This window comes from Haemorhous mexicanus, chromosome 3, assembly GCF_027477595.1.
Source record: "Haemorhous mexicanus isolate bHaeMex1 chromosome 3, bHaeMex1.pri, whole genome shotgun sequence".
Classification (NCBI taxonomy): domain Eukaryota; kingdom Metazoa; phylum Chordata; class Aves; order Passeriformes; family Fringillidae; genus Haemorhous; species Haemorhous mexicanus.
The window spans coordinates 56,377,672-56,396,164 of record NC_082343.1 but is presented as its reverse complement, the minus strand read 5'-3'; the positions used below and the strand labels follow the sequence as shown (position 1 = coordinate 56,396,164).

The following is an 18,493-nucleotide window of genomic DNA, read 5'->3' as shown; positions in this document are numbered from 1 at the left end:
TGCCCTTTTCCCAGGGAAAACATTTCAAAGTAAATCTGTGTTAAACTTTTGTGGGTTATTTTCCTGATTGGAAAGAGTTGCGGAGTGTCAGGAAGTACTGCGATCTGCTGCCCAGGCACTCTCCGCACATCTTAGCAGATCATCAATACATGTATTTTTGCTCAAATATAAATGTCTCAAAGTATAAGTGTTTAATTGATTTTATATTTTATGTTAGAGTACACATGTAAAGAAATACACCCAAGGAGACATCTATATTTTTATTTGCATATGAAAGACTTAAAAATCAACTTAGGTGGTTTAATGCGTATAATTAGCGTGCATTTGAATATAGAAAAGAAGAAAATCCAGGAGATAATGTCAAAAAGGCTCACTAACAAAGATGTAGTATTCTCTTGGCAAAAGCTGATGAATGATTTGGCATGAATTCATCTTACGGTTCTGTTATTCTCTCTCCTACAAAGATGATATATCCCTTTCTAGCAGTTTGCATAGAATTGCAATTTGTTGTTGTTACAGACTGTAATGACCCTTGGGTATGCACCTGATTCCCCTCGCTAGAATTACTCACCATTTTTTTTCCCCACTCTGTGTTTATATATATGTAGCCATATAACATTTTTGCACTTGCAAAGGATACAAAAAAAAAAAAACAAAACCCACAAAACCACCAACCAAAAAAACCAAACCTCCCCGCAACTGTAAAACTGTAAAACAGAAGTATTAGCAAGATGTACTTCACGAACACTGAGACTTTTCAAAACTAACTCCCTAATGCAAATAATATTTCTGACTTTTCAGACAGAACTAAATAGACACCGGAACTAATAGACACTGGAATCACACTACTCATACATTTATCAATAATCTTTACATGTAACTCAACATTAGAGCATGAAGCTTCTGCTCCTTTAATATTTTCACAGTGAATTCAAAAAAGCCTACCTACTTGTGACAGCATCTTTCTTGATATGCTGTATTTTTCTCTACCATTATGATTGAATCTCCTATTTATCCCTTTTGAAATTTGAAAATGTGCTTACCTTTAACAGACCGTATAAATATATTAATTTAAAACATCGTGGTTTAGACCCTTGCTGTATTGAAAACGTTCACTCATATCCCAGTTTGCTGTATTCATAGCCAAGTATTTGATCTCCCAAATGCTTCCATTAGTTCAACGTAATGTGTGACTATTACCTTTTGTTATACTAGGGTATCACTTGTATTAAGATAGTTATAAAAAAAACTTCAAACCGTTCTGGTTCAAAAATGTAGGTCAGCAGCAGCTTTCCATTTGGAGCAAGAGTTACTCAGATTATATATTTTGGGGTTTGTGTTACTACGTTTACATGAGAGTCTTGTGCATACTGGAAATTATATTGTTTGGGGAAACAATTATGAGACTGAAAATGTCTCTCGCTCTTTGATCATCTCTTGTTGAACTGCAAATAAGTACACAGAACATATTGAAAACGGCCCTATATATAAAAGCATCATTAGTGCAAATGACCGTTAGAATTTGGAGACAGCTGGACAATGTGGACAACTGCAAAGATGCTACCGCTGCAGAATTTTAGGTTAAATTTTATAACCGTCTGCACATACAATATAAATCTTCAGGGGGCGAGTGGCTTGGGGCGGGGGGGCGGGGGGAAATCCAAAACAAGTCCAATTTCTCCATCACATGAGCAGACGTTTCCCTGCCCTCGGAACACGAGGCGGCTGCTGAGCACGGAACACGGGGCTGGGGGGCAGCCTGCGGCTCCCGAAAGTTTGACCGATCCATCTGCTCCGGCACAGCTGGAGCGCATGGCGGCCCCTCGCCTCCCTCCCGCCGAACCGGCCCGCGCGGGGCAGCGCCGCCGGCGGCACCCTCGGCCCCGCAGCACCGGGGACAGTCCCGCTCCCCGCCCCGCCCCAGCGGCGTTCGGCGGCCCGGGGCACCCGTTGGGGCCCGCCTCGACCCCTCGCTCGGAGCAGCCCCCGCGGGTTCGGTGCTCCGCAGGCCGCGACCCCCGGCGCGCACACGGGCGGGACCCCGCTGGGAGCGGGGGGACCCGCCGTGGCCGCGCCCCCCATCCCGCCGCGCTGCCGGGAGTGCAGGGAGGGAAGCGGGAGCCCGAGCAAGTCCAGCGTGGAGTCCAGTCCGCGTTTTGCGGGTGCGCGGGAGCGATCGGGGCGGAGGGGGCGATGGCTGCCGGCGCTGGCTCGCTCGCTCGCTCATGCCATGCTGGGCCAGCGCGGCTCCGGCAGACGTGTGTTTACCCATATCCGGGTTAGGGAGGAAAGGAGGAGAAAAAAAAAGTTTCATTTAAACCTGAACAAAAAAACTTTCAACGTGAAATCACACAGCGGGAACGGGCACGGACCGTAAGGCGTTCTTACCATTTCTAACCTCAACCACGGACTCGGGGAGGGAAATCGCTGTTAACTCGGTGCGTGCGGAACGGTCCGCAGGGGATACTCTGGGATCAGTCAAGTCCCTGCCCCGGACGCTTCTCCTTCTGCCCCTCTCCTCTCCTCCCCCCCACCCCTCTGCTCGCCCCCTATTTTTCAGGGTGGGAGTCGATTTTTTTGTTTTGTTTTGTTTACTTTTTCAATTTTGGGGTTTTTAAAAAATTTTTCTTTTTGTAGTTACTATTATCAGCACCAATTTCTCCGGACTCGCAATGTTGCGATGATCATGGCCGCGCAAGTCGCAGCGGCTCCGGCGAGTACGAACAACAGCAAGGGCAAAGCCCCGAGCCTGCCGGGCGGCCTGGGCCCAGAGCGAGGCCCGGGGGGGGCCGGGGCTCCCGGGCCGGGCCCCGCACTGGGGGTCGGCGAGGGGAGTCCGGCCGGCGGCAACAGCGTGAATAATTTAGATCACCATCTCCATCACCACCACCGCAGCGAGCCGCCGAACATGGCCAATAACGCGGCTCCCGCCGCTGCCGCCGGTAACAACAACAACAACGCCAGCGGCGGCGGCGGCGGCTCCTCCTCGGAGCCGGCTCTGAAGGAAGGTGGAAGCTCCTCGGAGTTATCTTCATCTTCTTCGTCTTCTTCTTCCTCCTCCTCTTCCTCCTCCTCCAACCCGGGCTCGGCTATGGAGACGGGGCTGCTCCCCAACCACAAGCTGAAGAGCGTCGGAGGCGATCACCCCGCCGCGCCGCCCCACCACCACCATGCCCACCACCCGCATCACCATGCCCACCACCACCATGCCCACCACCCGCACCACCACCACCATGCACTACAGCAGCAGCTAAATCAATTCCCGCCGCCGCCGCCGCAGCAGCCGCCGCCTCAGCACCATCCCGTGCAGAATAACAACAGCAGCCTCGGCGGCGGCGGCGGCGGCAGCGGCAGCAACAACAACGGCGGTGGCGGTGGCGGCGCTGCTCAGCCCAGTGCAGACATGGAGCAGCAGCAACATGGAGGAAAAGACAGTGTTTTGGGCGCTCAGGCCGAGCCCCCCCAGCAGCCGCAGCAAATGCTGAATAAAGGCGCCGACGAGGAGGAGATGCCCGGCAAGATGGGCGAGCCCATCGGCGGCCGCTACGACCACCCCGGCTTGGGACCCCTGGGCGGACAGCAGCAGCCCCAGCAGCCGCCCCCGAGCGCTGGGAGCGGCGGCGGCGGCCTCGGCGGCGGCGGCGGGAGCGGGGGAGGCGGCGGCGGCCCCTCCGCGGTGGGTGTCTCGGAGTTCAATAGCTATTATGGCAACCCTGCCCCTGCCCCTGCCAGCAGCGCTACGGCGAGCCGCGCCGGGCCTTGCTTTGATCAACATGGCGGACAACAAAGCCCCGGGATGGGGATAATGCACCCCACGGCGGCCCCCAACAGCATGGACCCCCTGCAGAACTCCCACGAAGGGTACCCCAACAGCCAGTACAACCACTACCCGGGCTACGGCCGCGGCCCCAGCGGCGGCGGCGCGGGCGGCGGCGGCGGCGCGGGAGCCGTGGCGGCGGCGGCGGCGGCCGCCGGGGCAGGCGGCGGCGGCTACGGGGGCTCCGCGGCGGGCTACGGGGTGCTGAGCTCCCCGAGGCAGCCCGGCGGCGGCATGATGATGGGCCCAGGCGGCGGAGCCGGCCTCGGCAAGGCTGGTGCCGGCGCGGCGGCGGCGGCCGGCGGCTTTGCGCGGTTCTCCGGGCAGAACCAGCACCCGTCCGGCGCCACCCCTACCTTGAACCAGCTGCTCACATCCCCCAGCCCCATGATGCGGAGCTACGGCAGCAGCTACCCCGACTACAGCAGCCCCAGCGCCCCGCCGCAGCCCCAGCCCCAGGCAGCGGCGGCCGCCCCGGGAAGCCAGCAGGCAGCGGCGGGCATGGGCATGGGCAAGGACATGGGCGCCCAGTACGGAGCGGCGAACCCGGCCTGGGCAGCGGCTCAACAAAGGAACCACCCGGCGATGAGCCCCGGGAACACCGGGCAGGCCATCAGCAGGACCCAGGTAACTCCCCGCGCTCGCTTAATGACGGCTTGTGCCTCCGTGTCGCTCGTGTCGGGCTCTTAGTTTCTTTGTAATTCACTTTTTTCTTCCCCCCCCTCTTTTTTTGTCTTTATTTTTTTTTTTTTTCTCTTCCCCCCCACCCCCCGTTCTCTTCTGGGCCAGTTTTGCCCCTCGCTGCCTCCGTAGCGAGGGTGAGCCGTGCACAATGCACGGCCCCGTTGGGGCTGGAGGCACCGGAGTGTGGCTTTCGCTGCCGAAATTAGGTTGTTCCAATTAATATTTTCCCCCACCACTTTGAAACAGCGTCGGAGAGACGCAGGGCCCGGAGGACAAACAGCTCGGGACGGACGGGGGCGGGGGGTTGGATTTTGTAACCGGAGTGCCGGACCCGGGGGGCTCCCGCGGGATAACGTCCATTATCTTTTTTCACGGGGCCTTTTTTTTCTTCTCTCTTTAACCCGTTGCCTTTTTTTTTTTTCTATTTTTTTTTTTTTTTAATCCCCGAGCAGAACGAGTTGCGCCGTTGCGCGCTCTCAGCAAATTAGTTTGTCACTGATTGGAGTTACCGCAGTGAGATCCACGTAACGCGGCCGCGTTCCTTTCCCTGTGGGAAGAGCGCGCGCGCGCGTGTGTGTGTGCGCGCGTGTGCGCCCGGTCCGCGCGGGTCGTCCCGGCCCGGTGACCTGTGGGGGACTCGCCCGCCGGCAGGAGCCTGCCCGGGTGCGCGGGCGCGTAATTGCCTTTCACTTCCAAACACACGCGGAAATTTAAAAAAAAAAAAAAAAAAATTAAAAAAAAAAGAAAAAAGGAGAAAGAAAAAAAAAAAAAGAGGGAAAAGTCCTTGGCGTCAGCGAAGGGGCGCGGGCACCGGGGCAGGCCACCGCCCCCGCTCCCTCCCGCACTCCTCTGCCCCAGCCCCGGTCACTCCGGCGATCGATCGATGGATGGATCCGATCGATAGGCAGGCGCGATGATCGCGGGGCGGCGGGTGCGGCGCAATGCCTTTCCGGGGCGGCGCGGCGCGGCGCGGCAGGAATGCCGGCTGCCGGGCGCGACCCTTGGAGGAGCGTCCGGGTCTCCTCCGCCCGCCAGGTTGGGAATTTGAATTGTGGAGGTAAACTGGCTGCAACCGTCTCCCGACAGCTGCCTCCGAGTTGACATCTAATCTGCCATCTGATTGGCTCCGCGCGCGCCATTGGGCACCTCGCGCCGCTGATGTAAATAGAGGCGCTGGAGCGGCGCAGGCACAGGAGCCCCCGCCGCAAGCACCGCCGGCACCGGGGGGCACCGGGGGGCACCGGGGCACCGCCGCCAGGGCCGCGCGGGCACCTTCCCCCCGCCCCCAAGCCTGCCCGCGCCGCCTGCTTCTCCTGGGCACCGATTGATTTGTTTATCTACTTATCTATATTTACTTACTTATTTTAGATTTTTAATTCCGCGCTTATTAGGGGCGGTAGGGAAAGTGCCTCTTAATAACAGTGCTTTTGGACGAGGGATCGGGTTTTCGGGTCGCGCTCGCGCCTTCTTTAAGAAAAAAAGCCAAAAAACCCTGACAAACCTAAACATTTTGTAATGTTGCAGATTACGGATGTTATGCAAGGGATTGGATTTTTATTAAAAAAAGAAACCAAATACTAGTTTCGTTGCGTTTCTGTTAGCTCGATGCCTGTCCTGTGCATGCCTCTTAAAAAGACCGTGTTTGCATGTGAGCTGCTGTAGGTGAAAAAATGCCGTGTATTGTACAAAGAAGGGAAGAAGGAACAGCTCTGCCAGAGGTTGTGTTTGTTTCAGCTCTGCAACAAATCCAGATATTCGGGAGAAAACGTGCTTTAGGGTTTGAATTGTGGTTAGAATACTTCAAGAAGCATCGGGAGTTGTTGATCTCATTATTTTTCTACACAAGTGTGAGATTAGGCTGGAATTCTCACTAGGAAAGTGAATTGTGTTAAATGGAGTAGTGCATTAGAATTTTATGGGTTTCTTCTCCCTTCAACAAGATCTTTCTATTAAGAACTGTTAAATCTTTTACCGGCTTTTAACAGCAAGGTCTGACAGGAACAAATGCAAGTGTATGCTTTTGGGGTCCTCCAAAGGCTGGATCTTTCCATGAAGTAATGAATAGAATCTGGAAGAATCACTGCTTAATATTGCAAATGGTGTATTAATCCTGAAAAAAAAAAATAGTAACCTTAGATGGGCTCTGTGTGTGTTTGTCTACTTCCGACAGACTATTCCTGTAATGTTTTTTCGTTTTTATTCTGTTTTCCTTTCTTTTTCTTCCAAGGAAATAAGATTTGTGTATGTGTGTGTTAATTTTTACCTTTTTTTAAAATTTGCAATGGTAAAAGGGTCACTGGAAGCCATAATGTAATGAGGCCTTATATGCATAACCTTTCATAATTACTCTGAAAATATTTGGATCGTCTCCTTTTGAACAGGTAGTTCAGAATTTGTGGCTTTAAAAGCTAGGAAAACCGTTGTCACACATCGTACATGCTTGTTCAGGGTGCTCTTTCTTCGTGGCAGAGATTGTTTAAAGCATTTTATTTTTATTGGAGGAGTGAGAGTAAATTCATTTATGTCCTCAGTATGACCCTTAGAAATACTTCCTTATATTTATGGGTTTACATCCTATCTTACAGATTTCTTCTTTCTTTTTTTTTTTTCTATTTTTTTTTTGCACAATAAGGATTGGCATTCAGCTTAGAAAGAATAGTCTGGCAAGAGCACAATTTCTTTGATTTTTTTTTTTTAATTATTTTTTCCTCAGAATAATTGTCATAAAGGCAAGACATCATTGTTTTTTATATTATGATTTTTCCATTTAACCAGTAAGAGATCGAGATAAAAATTTTTTTTAGGTTTTAAATTAATATTTTTTGATGTATAAAATGGGTTGTGTCAAAAAGTAGTTACCATTAGCTTGCAGAACACAATTGGTTTTGTACACCCTTATTTATTTTTAATTCCTACATGTCAGTCTCCCTGTAAGTAGAGAAATTGATTGCTCTTTGAAAGAGAAAACTGGAATATTTAGTCCAGCATTTGAACAGAAGGCTTCTCTTCATTTTTTTAATAATCATCTGTGTGTGTGCTCTTGATATGTGTATACACACATTAGAATACACTCACTTGTCATGTGTCTTTGTAAAGTAGATGTTGATTGGCCCCTAGGCCTATAAGGAACTATTGTCCTGTGAACAGAGAAAAAGGATCGACAGTAGGTTACAACATATGAGATGCTTGTTCAGGAAAGTCTTGCCTCGGCATGGGTAATTTTTGTAATACGAAGAACTGTGGTATCCTGCTATGAACTAAGTTCTGTATTTATCCAGCCAATTTAATTATTTAAGAAAATTTTGCTTCCATTTAATTTAATCACCTTACCCTGCTGAGAGATGTGATGGAAGCTTGCAATAGAGGCTTCCTGCTTCTGAAGAAATGCACATTTTCGAAGGAGATGGTCTTGCTCACACAGATACATTGATTTCATGGTGGGGGAGTTGTATGATGCTAGTACAGTACCTTGTCATTCAGGTCTTTTGATTATTGATTAATCCTTGACAGCGCACAGATATTTAGAGTCCTAAGGCTCCTTTCATTCTTCATTTCTGATTTGCACTGCAATAGTTTAACACGTTAGCTGCCCTCTCAATGTGCACTTTACACGCATCTTTCTCCTTTGTGCACGTGTGTATGATTTACATACACCTACACAGAAGGAGAGAACCTGGGTCTTTTCAGGAGTACCTGTATAAGATACAGAGGAAGTGTTAGAAAAAAATATGTCGAGCTGCTCTGAGTTTGTGTCTGTATTGTTTGTTTTGTTGCAGAGAAACTCTGAATATGCCTGATTCTGCAGCTCTTTTTATGCCAAATAGATTGCCCGTATTGACAGTTCTGGCTAAGCCAAGGCTGCAGAATCATGTCCTGTGCCTGAAGGCCATTAAACAGCTGTTAGTGTGGTGAATAGATTCTTGATGTCTCAATGGGAGAATAAAATATATTTTTCCCTGTGCAGTTTCAAATAAACAGTTTAGTATTCACATAGCTTCTATTTAGAAGTAGCAAATAGCAATATTCACAGTTAGTAGCATCTATATATATATTACGACCATATATTTGACACTTTGTGGTTTGGTGTTCAGTTATTGGTTTCTGTAGTAGCGCTTATGCCTACACATGGAACAGCAGAACCCTGTGTACGAGATACAATGAAGAAAGAGAGATGCAAACCTGCCTACTCTATTACTGCTTCCATAATGTAAGGATTCTTCTACTAAGCAGTCAATTACTGTCATTTTGGCATTCTGATCTGAATCTCGGGGCACAAAAACTAAGGCATTTAATCCATTGCTAAATTTTCTAGTTACATATGTAAAATAATGTTTTTGAAATTACTAAAGCATGGTCTGTTAGGTGATGCTTATTCATTCTGAAATAGTATCTTAGTTAAAACTAGATTAAATTCATGCAATGAAAACAAGTTTGATTAGCTACTGATAGACCTTTGTTACTTTTATTCAAGTGTTTTGTTATAGGTATTTTTGACATTCTCGTGTGACATTGTTAGTGTGATAATGGCAGTAGTTTATTTATTCTTTGGTCTCTAAGATTGTATCTGTGCCCTATACCAGTTACATCTTATAGTACTTTTTCAAAATGTGCCGTTTATCAGGAGGCTTTGAAGATTCTCTGTGGATATGTAAAGCAGTGTTGCCACATTCACTGTGCATGCATGCTCAAGGCTGCAGAATTTCAGTAGCATGTGTTTGTGGTAGGCTGACTTGCTGGAATATATTTTAGAATTGTGATTATTAAGGTACTTGGGAAAAAAACTTTTTTCTTTCAATTTTGGGGCTATTTACATAGTGTTAAATATATGTTTTGGTACGATTGAATGAGGACTTTAATTAAACTTAAATTAAAAGTATACCTTAGTGGTTTTCAAATTTGTTTTGAAAACTAGTAGGAGAAAAGTGCTGCTTAGCAGTGTTGTTTTTGTGTTGCTTGGTGCTTATAGAAGCAAATGAATGTAATGCACAAAAATCTTGTGGAGCCAATCATACTAGAGTAAAATTTATTTTAAGAAAGTCTTAACTGTTAATAAATTTAAAATAGTTTTTTAGTAGACCTGAAGGGTTTCTGTACATTTCATGTGTGTTTTGCCATTCAGATCATAGCATTACCCTTTTACTTTTTCTGTTCCCCAATGGTACCTCTTCGTGATCAGTTTCACACACAAACGCTGATGTGCTGGCAGAGTGCTGCAGTGTTTGTGTTGCAGGTAGGCCAAACAATTTCCATTGTTGTACTTCCAGTTCTGAGAGTGTGGCATCCAGTGATCCACTAGGAATGCCTCAGCTCCAAAAAAGCCAAGCACATCCATGGTGGTGTTCCACTGCAGTCAAGGAATCCTCAGGGATGAATGTATCCTAAAAAACCTATCTGAGTCTGTAAACAGTGGGGACAGTGGCTAATTTGTACAGAATTGATTTTAGCTACCTTTACCTTCTCAGTAACAATATTCCAAGTACATTTGATCTTTACACTGTTCTTCTAGAGTGCCTTGGACTAGAGTAAAAAATTATTTTTCCTGTTGTACAGGGTGGGGAAACTGAGGCACATTGCATCCACTTTACTTCAGACAGGCACACTCGAGGGCAGGTGTTTTAGAAATCGCCAGGGTCTTGGTGCCATAAACTCTAGCTTTTGAATAAATTCAGTCTTATTGTCTACACATTCTGTTGTGGGAGAACGTAAGCTTTACTGGAATCTATTCAGTAAGAAGACAAATAACTGAGCAAAACAAGGGATTTGTCTGCTCTATCAGGACAGTCACCTTAAACTAAAGGCACTGTAATTCAAAATTTCAGTATTCCTTGCACTTTTTTATCATTACATACCCAATACCATCTATATAAAGATGCTAGATTTCTCATAGAAATTAAACTCTGAGGAAACTTGAGTTGAACAAGTGCCCAGGAGCTTAACGAGTGTCATGGAACTTGTCTTTTGATGAGTATTCTGCACAGAGCACCAATGTGTGCTGGGGCGGGGTGAGTGCGGGGGTGCATGCACAGACTTCCTTACCACCAAGTCCAGTTGTTTTATCTGGCAGATACATTGTCTTCAGTTTTGAAGTGAACAGATTTGATGCAGAAATCACAATTGTTGTGTCTTAAAGATTGCTTTTCACATAGGAATTGTTCTTATTGCAAATATGAAGTACCTTTTATCAAACTTTGTATTCACAATGTAGGATGCTTATGTTATCTGAAGGTGCCTGCAGTTGTTTTGGAAATTGGGAAACCTGAGATCATTGTCCTGAAGCTTTATTAAAATATTTTATCTGTGTTTATTAAAACCAGTGTGAAATCTGTGTAAAAGTTTTTGGCAGGCATGATTTAAAAGGGTGTCGATACATTGTGCATTTATATTCCATGTATAGTGGAAAAGTTAGTTTCCTTGTAAATTTAATAAGTTTATGAAGCGGCTGAATTTCTGAATGTGTAGTGGCCAATTTGTGGATATAAACCAGAGTTTGGTGGTTCTGCAGCATGTATAAGGAATTGCTTTCAGTACAGACCTATCAGTGTGCGATCTACGTTCCTATTTCTTTTTGCATTTGAGTCATTGTGGGTTACTAACTACATCAGAAGGACTAAGCATGTGTAGAAATATGTAATCTATTTATTTATTTTTCTCCAACTTTAAGAGCTATTAATTAATATTTTGCACCTAAACATGCACAATTGCCAAATGATGTCTTGCCTTTAAGAATTCACTGCTGTGCTCTGTCTTCGCCCTATGTTGTAGACTTCCAGATTTGAAAAGATACTGAATTCAGGTTTGTGATGTAGTAATTGTTTATGAAGACATCCATCTGAGTGATAGGACCTCTGACATTTCCATCTGTAAAGCTGTGCCACTGATCTCCCCTGCCACCCACATCAGTCTCTTTCTGACCATTGGAGGGTGGGGAAAGAATATTCTTCAAATTTTTTTAACTTTTTTATAAATTAAGGAAGTAGATATATATGGAATTTTGGTTTGTTCCTAAAAAAAGAATGAATATAGAAATGGGGAAAACCCTTGATGTATAAATTCCCTTTTTGTTTTTTCAAGGGATAGTGTTAGTTGCATTACTTATAGAGTCTTGCAAGCTTCTACTTCAATTTTTTATACTCATGTGGTTTTGGGGAGTGGTGTGGGTTTTTTTGTCTCTTTTGTTTTTTATTTTGTTTTGTTTGGTATTTGTTTTAGGTATCTCAAAAAAGAAATGTTATGTAGCAGGGCTTTCTCTTGGATGTAATTCTGCCAAGTTACTGAATCAGTTTACTTTCCCTTTAAAGACCACGTGGCTAAGTTCACTGTGAAGTTCTGTTGTTGCAGCTACATTGTTAGATTCAGGGAATTAATTGCATCCTTGACTAGTAGCTGTTGTGGCAAACCCCTTTGCATTTAGCTTACCATTGGGGTGCTAGTGTATCTTCACCACCAAAATAACAGCCTTTATAAGAAGCCTCTCTTAAAGGGTTTGCAGGTATGGTTATTGAGGTATTTTGCTGAGTTTCTCAGAAGGTAGATAGCTCCACAACAGGTTTTGGTCGCCTTTTAAAAGGGCAAAGAGGTGTATGTTGTGTGGCAAAGAGAGGGCTGTCCTGGCTGTAGCAGTCCCTGGTACAGCTGTCTTTCACAGAAGGACCTCAATTTGGAGCATGGTTGTTCTTTCTTTGTTCAAGTAAAGAAAGGAAATCGGTTCAGAAAATCCCAAAAGGAGGGATCCTCTTTTAAAACATAACTGTAGTCATGTGTGCTGTTCCCTGTGCGGACATGGCTTAATTCACAGATTGATTGAAGTGAAATAGTGCCTTCTTTACACAAGCAGTGAATTCAGCCATGGTAAGTAAATTATGTGACTTCAGGAAAATTATATTAGTAGAGAATTGGTGCAGGAATTCTTGATATCTCAGTAGTCTGCATGACCTAAAGGTAGCTGGTTTCACTGATACCTCAGTTTCCCCCTGTTAAAATAAGGATAATATTTGCCTTATTTAATCATTTGAGTTTGATGTGCAGTTTTAATTACTGAGTAAGGCAGAGTAAATAGGCAGCCTAAATATTTGTTACTTGGGAAGGTATCCAGTCTGCACTGTGCCTTCCTCTGTTTGGATGGGATCAGAGACTTGGTGTTCCCAGCCCTGATCGTGTTATTTGGTTAGCTTGTCAGACTTACTTGTTTGTAAGCAAGATACTGAAACATCAGCTCTGAAAATTTCTTTTGAAAGCACAAGGACAGGATTTGTAGTTCTTAAATTTTATTCTTTTAAAGTTAAAAATAAAGATAAGGAGGTTTGTTTTGACAGCATCAAAGGAATATGCTGGTTTGTTTGCAGCCTTTGATTTGGATGGAATGTATGGAGTTCTGTTTTTTTTTTTTTTTGTGTAGCAATTTATGTTGTGAATATTTTGGATTTTCTGTTTGTATGAAACGTTAGTATTGATGTCTTATTTTCAGGCATGATTTATGGAAAATAATTGCACTTTTGTGAATTTTTTTTAAAATTTGGTGTTTCTTATTTGATTGAAGTTCCCAAGCAAAGAAAAGTAACAAGCATGTTCTTCAGAGCTGTTGCTGTTTTAAATTTATGGTTGGTCATAGAAGCTATTTAAAGAAATATTTTTGGAAAAATAGAGGTAGGTACATTTGAAGCTGTTTTTGCTGCAAAATAATTTTACGTGTCAGTTTTACTTATATTTGAAAGCTCTTCCTTCCTGTGGGCAGCAAGGTCGACTTGTGTGCGGGAGGTACCTTCTCGGTGCCCGGCATGCAGTGGCCGTGGGACGTGCCGGGATGTGTGGATGCCCTTGGCTGTTTTGCCGCAGCGGTGCCTGATCGAGGCATTTCCCTGGCGGGACGCGGGGACGGGAAGGGCGGGGGGACGGCGGGGTGCCGGGCCGGTGGCAGCGTCTGTGCAAGTTGCACACACGGAGCGAACTACTTCGCTTGTGTGGCGTCACATGATCAAAATATTTTCCCCTTTGCCTCTGCCAGAAGCTATCTATTGCTTTTCAACAACCTCGGCGCTCGGGCAGCGGGCCAGGCGCTGCTCCCGGCCGCGGGATGCCCCGGCCCGCACCGGTGGGACCGGCGAGTGTGGGCAGCGCGTTTGTGTCCAGCGATGGCCCTCGGCGGCCCTCGGCTGCCTTGGGGAGAAGCCTTGCTCTGCCTTCACATCTGAGGAGCAGCGCCGTGTGGAGTATTTCTAGCATCTTAAGTGATACTTATTTTACATTTAAAAATTTTGGTAGCAAAGAGATACCGAATTTGTCTTGCATGTTATGTTTTGGTTTACAATAGATGTATTTTTTCTTTTAAATCCCGAAGCTAACACACATCCCTTGTGATAGCCACCCTGCTTCCAGCCTGGCACAGAGCCGGTTTTCCTACTAACAAACTGTAGGAGCTACTAATTCAGCAACATTTCTGAGATTTTTAACTTTCTGCAGAATGCTCTTTTTGTTGTTGAACATGTGGTATGCAAATACAAATGGAAATAGTGCTATGGAGTATTTTGTTGTGGGTTTTTTTAAGTATTAAAAACACATTTTGCTTTTCTAATAAACCCCATAACCAGACCTTTTAATGTTTTGATATAAATAGCAATTACACTGAGATCCAACCACAACTGAAAAAAACCATTTAAAATTCATTCAGAAGAAAAGTTCCCAATTTAATTGAGCTTTTCCTTCAAAGAGGAGGGACTGATTGGGCAGCAGTATATGAAACAAAGTGTCTCGCATTTCTTGAAGTGATCAAGGTGTTGGAGTAGTGGCTAATATTCAGAGATTTTTCCAAGAATTAGCTAGAAGTCTAAAGGCTACTTCAGTCTAAGCTGTTGAGAGATTTATGTGTGATTGCTGATGACAGTCAGAACATTTTCTGGATTAATTGAGACCCTTGAAAAGTTTTAGATTTAGGTACATGGACTGGTTGTTTCATATATTGGGACATTTAGGGATTTGATTGTTCTCAGGAAACTTGCTAAATGCAGCTGTTTGAACAAGCAGTGGAGAGGGATTCTCTGTCCCAGGAAGACTTTGCATAGCCACACATTCCTCCTTTTAGCTCTTTGGCTAATTTCAATAATAATAGCAACAGTAACAATGCACATTCTCATTAAGAGGAAGGTTGAGGAGGGCCTGAGTGAGCTGTTACTTTGTTGGAATGTGGTTGACAGAATGGTGGATGCAGTCATCTACTTTTTCTGCAGATCCTAATGTTGTGTGTCAGCTCTGTTGTGCGATGTGGTTACTCGACACTCTTCCTCTGTATTTTCCCGAAACTTAAGTGAGTGAAAGATTTATTTGTAGGTTATTTTAATCTGTTTCATTTATTTTCTTCCCAAAATCATAATACTTCGTTTTATCCAAATATTATAATCTCTTTTTGCTCCTTTGTCTTGTGATACTTCTTTTTCTCTTTTAAGATGTCTTTCTCACTTTCCAAGTCATCGGAGTGACGGAAAAGTCATTCTTACTGTCTTCTGCAGTTTTAACAGTTTTGCAAGAGTTATTAGTGTGACTGTATAGTCACGGAGAAAATAGCTTCTGAGTGATCCAGGTACCCATCCATCTCTCTGACTAGTATTTGCTTCTCTGTCCTCCAAGTTGGCAAAAGTTGTCAGGCAAAGAGTGGCATCAGGGAAGGTGTCTTCACTGTCCAGCTTCCTGTGCAGGCTCTCCTAGTGACTAGGAGTCAAGTTGCATTTAAGAAAAAGGAAAAAAAAAAAGCCACTGAAAAACGAACCAAGCGAGCCCCCAAATCCTGACAAGACTTGGCAGTATAACAGTAAAAACTCTGCAAGTAGTTATCTATGGGTGATGGTGCTGGTATTTTTGTTTCAGGTTCCTCTATTGCTGATCTTCTAAGCAGTAGCAGACTTAAAGGAAGGAAACAAACAAAGGAGACAAAACCAAGCTGAAATGTAAATGTTGTTGTGCATAGTTTTTTACCTGGCATGGCAGGTGTGATTAAAAAATTATCTATTTGCCTAAAGTATATTTGAAAATATGTCTGCATGAAAATTCAAGTGTGGTGTTGCTGTGCGTGTGGAAAGTGTAGAAAAGACTGGAACTGAGGAGAGGAAACACTTGGCATATGATTGTCTATATTAAGTAGTGATGCCATGTACTAGGTATGTTCTATACAATTTTATAGAATTTGATACTTCATTTCATAGATTTCCTTTCCTTTTAATTCTCCTCAGAAGATTGGGGGTGTAGAGAGCTGCCAGTAATGGTTGTTATTCCACAGTGTCGTATTTTATTTTATTATCACAAAGATGGTGAATGAAGCCTGTTTAAAAAGTGAGTTAAGGTTCCATTGTTCTAGAAGAATAGCTTAGGAATTCAAGAAAGAACTGAGGCCAGTTTCTTCCTGTGTGATAGTTTCTACATACTGTTACTTTGCCTATAATTACACCTAGGTGTTTATTTGCAACACTCTTGTTGCCTGAAAAAAAAACCTCACACTGTCTGATTTACCCTCTTGTGTTTCTTTTCTCTACTCCTGCTTTTTCACATTCAGTTTAAATTCTTCATTTGCTTGTGGCTGATGTCTTCCTTGATGAGATGCAAGAAGAAAGTAGGTGTTTTTTCTTAAGGGCTGCAGCTAGTCATGGCATCATAATGGAAGGTTCAAATATTTATGATTTCTGATGACATTTTTACTTTCTTGAAATTCTTGATCTCGCAAATGGTTGTCTGTCTTACTTGAGCAAAATGTTTCAGCCTAGTATGCCAGAAGTAGAAAGAAATGCAATTTTCCTCTCCAGAAGCAGGTTTATATATATATCCAAAGAGACCATGAACATGATAGGGTGGGTTTTTTCCCCATTTTTTCCCCCAAATGTTTGATGCAGAGCATTCAGCATCATGTTTTGTTTGTCATTTTTAGATTAATACTTGGGAATAAGCAGCAAATATATTTTTAAATTGAGTTCAGTCTATGTACATTCTTCAGAAGGTCCACATGGGTATTCCTCAGAAAGACAGCTTTTTGTCCTTGGCTTTTGAGGATCACAGGCTGAAGCAAAGAGCAAATTAACAGGAGAAAGTTTGTAACACATAAATGCACAGGAAAATAGGTGTTGATCCAAATGACCATCTGCTTTTTGTGTAGATACCAAGCCAGAATTTTTCTTGGGGGAAACTGAAGAAAACTTGAAAATCTAATTTGTTTATTTCTGCATTTTTCAGTAGCCTTTTGTTACACTCCTTGAGTACTGTTTCATCCAGTTTTGTGTTGCTAAAAGATCATGCACCACTGTATGAATCTGATGGTTGTCTGAAGCTGATCTGAGGCTTCACTTCTGCTGTTAAGACCAGTCTCCACCTTTTTATCAGCTTCCTGCTGCTTCCTTGTGTCATGAGTCGCATGAAGATTTGTCTGAAAACTAATCCTGCCAAATAAGACCTGTGAATGTTTAGCTTTCAGCCAGATCATTGAGCAGATCTGACTTGCAGCATAATCTTTGCAGCACAGAGGTAAAGCAAGGGAGAATATGGCCAGTTCAACTGAGGGTGGGCATCAGGCCATGGCAGCCCTTTGGTGGTGGTACAGGTGGTGGTTCTGTCAGCCTAAACTCCTCCTGCTTTGCCTCTTGAGTGTTAAATTAGTCTATAAATAATGACAGGCAGATTCTTAACATTTGTCTGGAGCAGGAAGCCATTGTTATCCCCCTCTTAAAATGAGAGGGAGCTGAGGCAGATAGTAATTTTTTTTTTCCCCAAGGGTGATAATTATACAGAATGCATTGGTTGCGGTGGCCAAAATCTTCGAAAAATATGATATCAAGGGTGGAACTCATCTAACCATATGTACTGTAGGCATTTGTACCTGATCTTTTTGTGTATCTTTGGTGCAAAAAAATAGTCAGATCTTCATGTGAATCATCTCATCCTAAAGTAGATGTGTAGTTCTCGTCTAATGAATCATGCTCCTAAGGTTTCATGTTTTTCCCCTTGCTCTAAAGAAAGTCTAAGCTGATAAGCTCAGGTGTTGATGTCAAAGGGCAGGTGAAATTAATTCCTTCCACTATTTACAGTGTTTTCATAAAGGCAAATGACTCCAGACTTGTGTTGGAGTTCTGGACTAACTTAGCTTCCTCTTTTTGTCTTGCTAACCTGTTGGAACTAATGGTTTTCATACCCATTTCTCCTTTACCCCGATACATTTCTATTTTGTTGTCAATTGTATAATGTCTATTCAGAGATTTTTTTGCTGCTGCTTTTCTTTTGGTATGTCAAATTTTTGCATGTAAGGACTGTCAGTATTGTTTATTTTTTTCCCAGCATATTTGCAGACATACTGGCATACTGGCAAATTCGAAAATACCAGGATGAATTTCCAGATCAGTTGACCTTCATGCTTAGGTTTGCAATTTCCTCTGTACACAGATGCAAGCTTTTGAGTTGGAAATAGGGCAGCAGTTCTGTTGTGTAGATGCTGCTTCACAGTCCACTGAAAACTCTTTACCCACTGCTGGTGCTCCAGCATGCAGAGAAGTGGGCACCTCTGGGAAGGAGCTTCCCTGCTGTGGTGATCCTCCTCACCCAGCACTGTTGCTCCCTGTGACTCCACGTTCCCCCCACTGATTGCTCCAGGAGGTCTCTCTGTGGGGCATTGTGCAGAGTTGCAATCCCAGTGAGCGTTTTGGAGGGCTGAGGGGCCGTGCTGGGCATAGGGAATGAGGAAGGGGCAGCCCTGTCAGGAGATCTCTGCCACCAAGAGGGACGGTGGTTGTGAAAGCAAACAAGGTTTGTTCTGAATGCTGCGGGCATATTCCAAGGTGACAAAACCTGGTGTTATGCTGAGGGATGAAATTGTTTAGGACAAAAGGAAACACAGGGATGCCTATCCTGCATAGAGCTCTTCTTGGCAGTATCATGTTTTCAAAATGGTTAAAGAGGAAAAAACACAATTTGCTAAAGAGATTTACCTGCGCATCCTGAAAAATGGGTACCATAATCCTTAATTATCTC

At 44.4% G+C, this 18,493-nt stretch overlaps 1 protein-coding gene across 6 annotated transcripts in view; it reads left to right on the top strand.

Moving 5' to 3' along the window:
* The first annotated feature begins 1,898 nt into the window (after positions 1–1,898).
* The window catches only part of ARID1B (AT-rich interaction domain 1B), a 326,525-nt gene continuing 309,930 nt past the window's right edge, over positions 1,899–18,493 (top strand). For 4 of the 6 annotated variants that reach the window (XM_059841926.1, XM_059841925.1, XM_059841924.1 and 1 more), the window contains exons 1-2: positions 1,899–2,373; positions 2,638–4,444. In XM_059841926.1, coding sequence (XP_059697909.1) covers positions 2,231–2,373; positions 2,638–4,444 — 1,950 coding nt within the window. In that variant the 5' untranslated portion in view covers positions 1,899–2,230. Of the gene's footprint in view, positions 2,439–2,637; positions 4,445–18,493 lie in introns of all 6 variants that reach the window. The other 2 variants (XM_059841927.1, XM_059841928.1) reach the window with 2 other exon arrangements.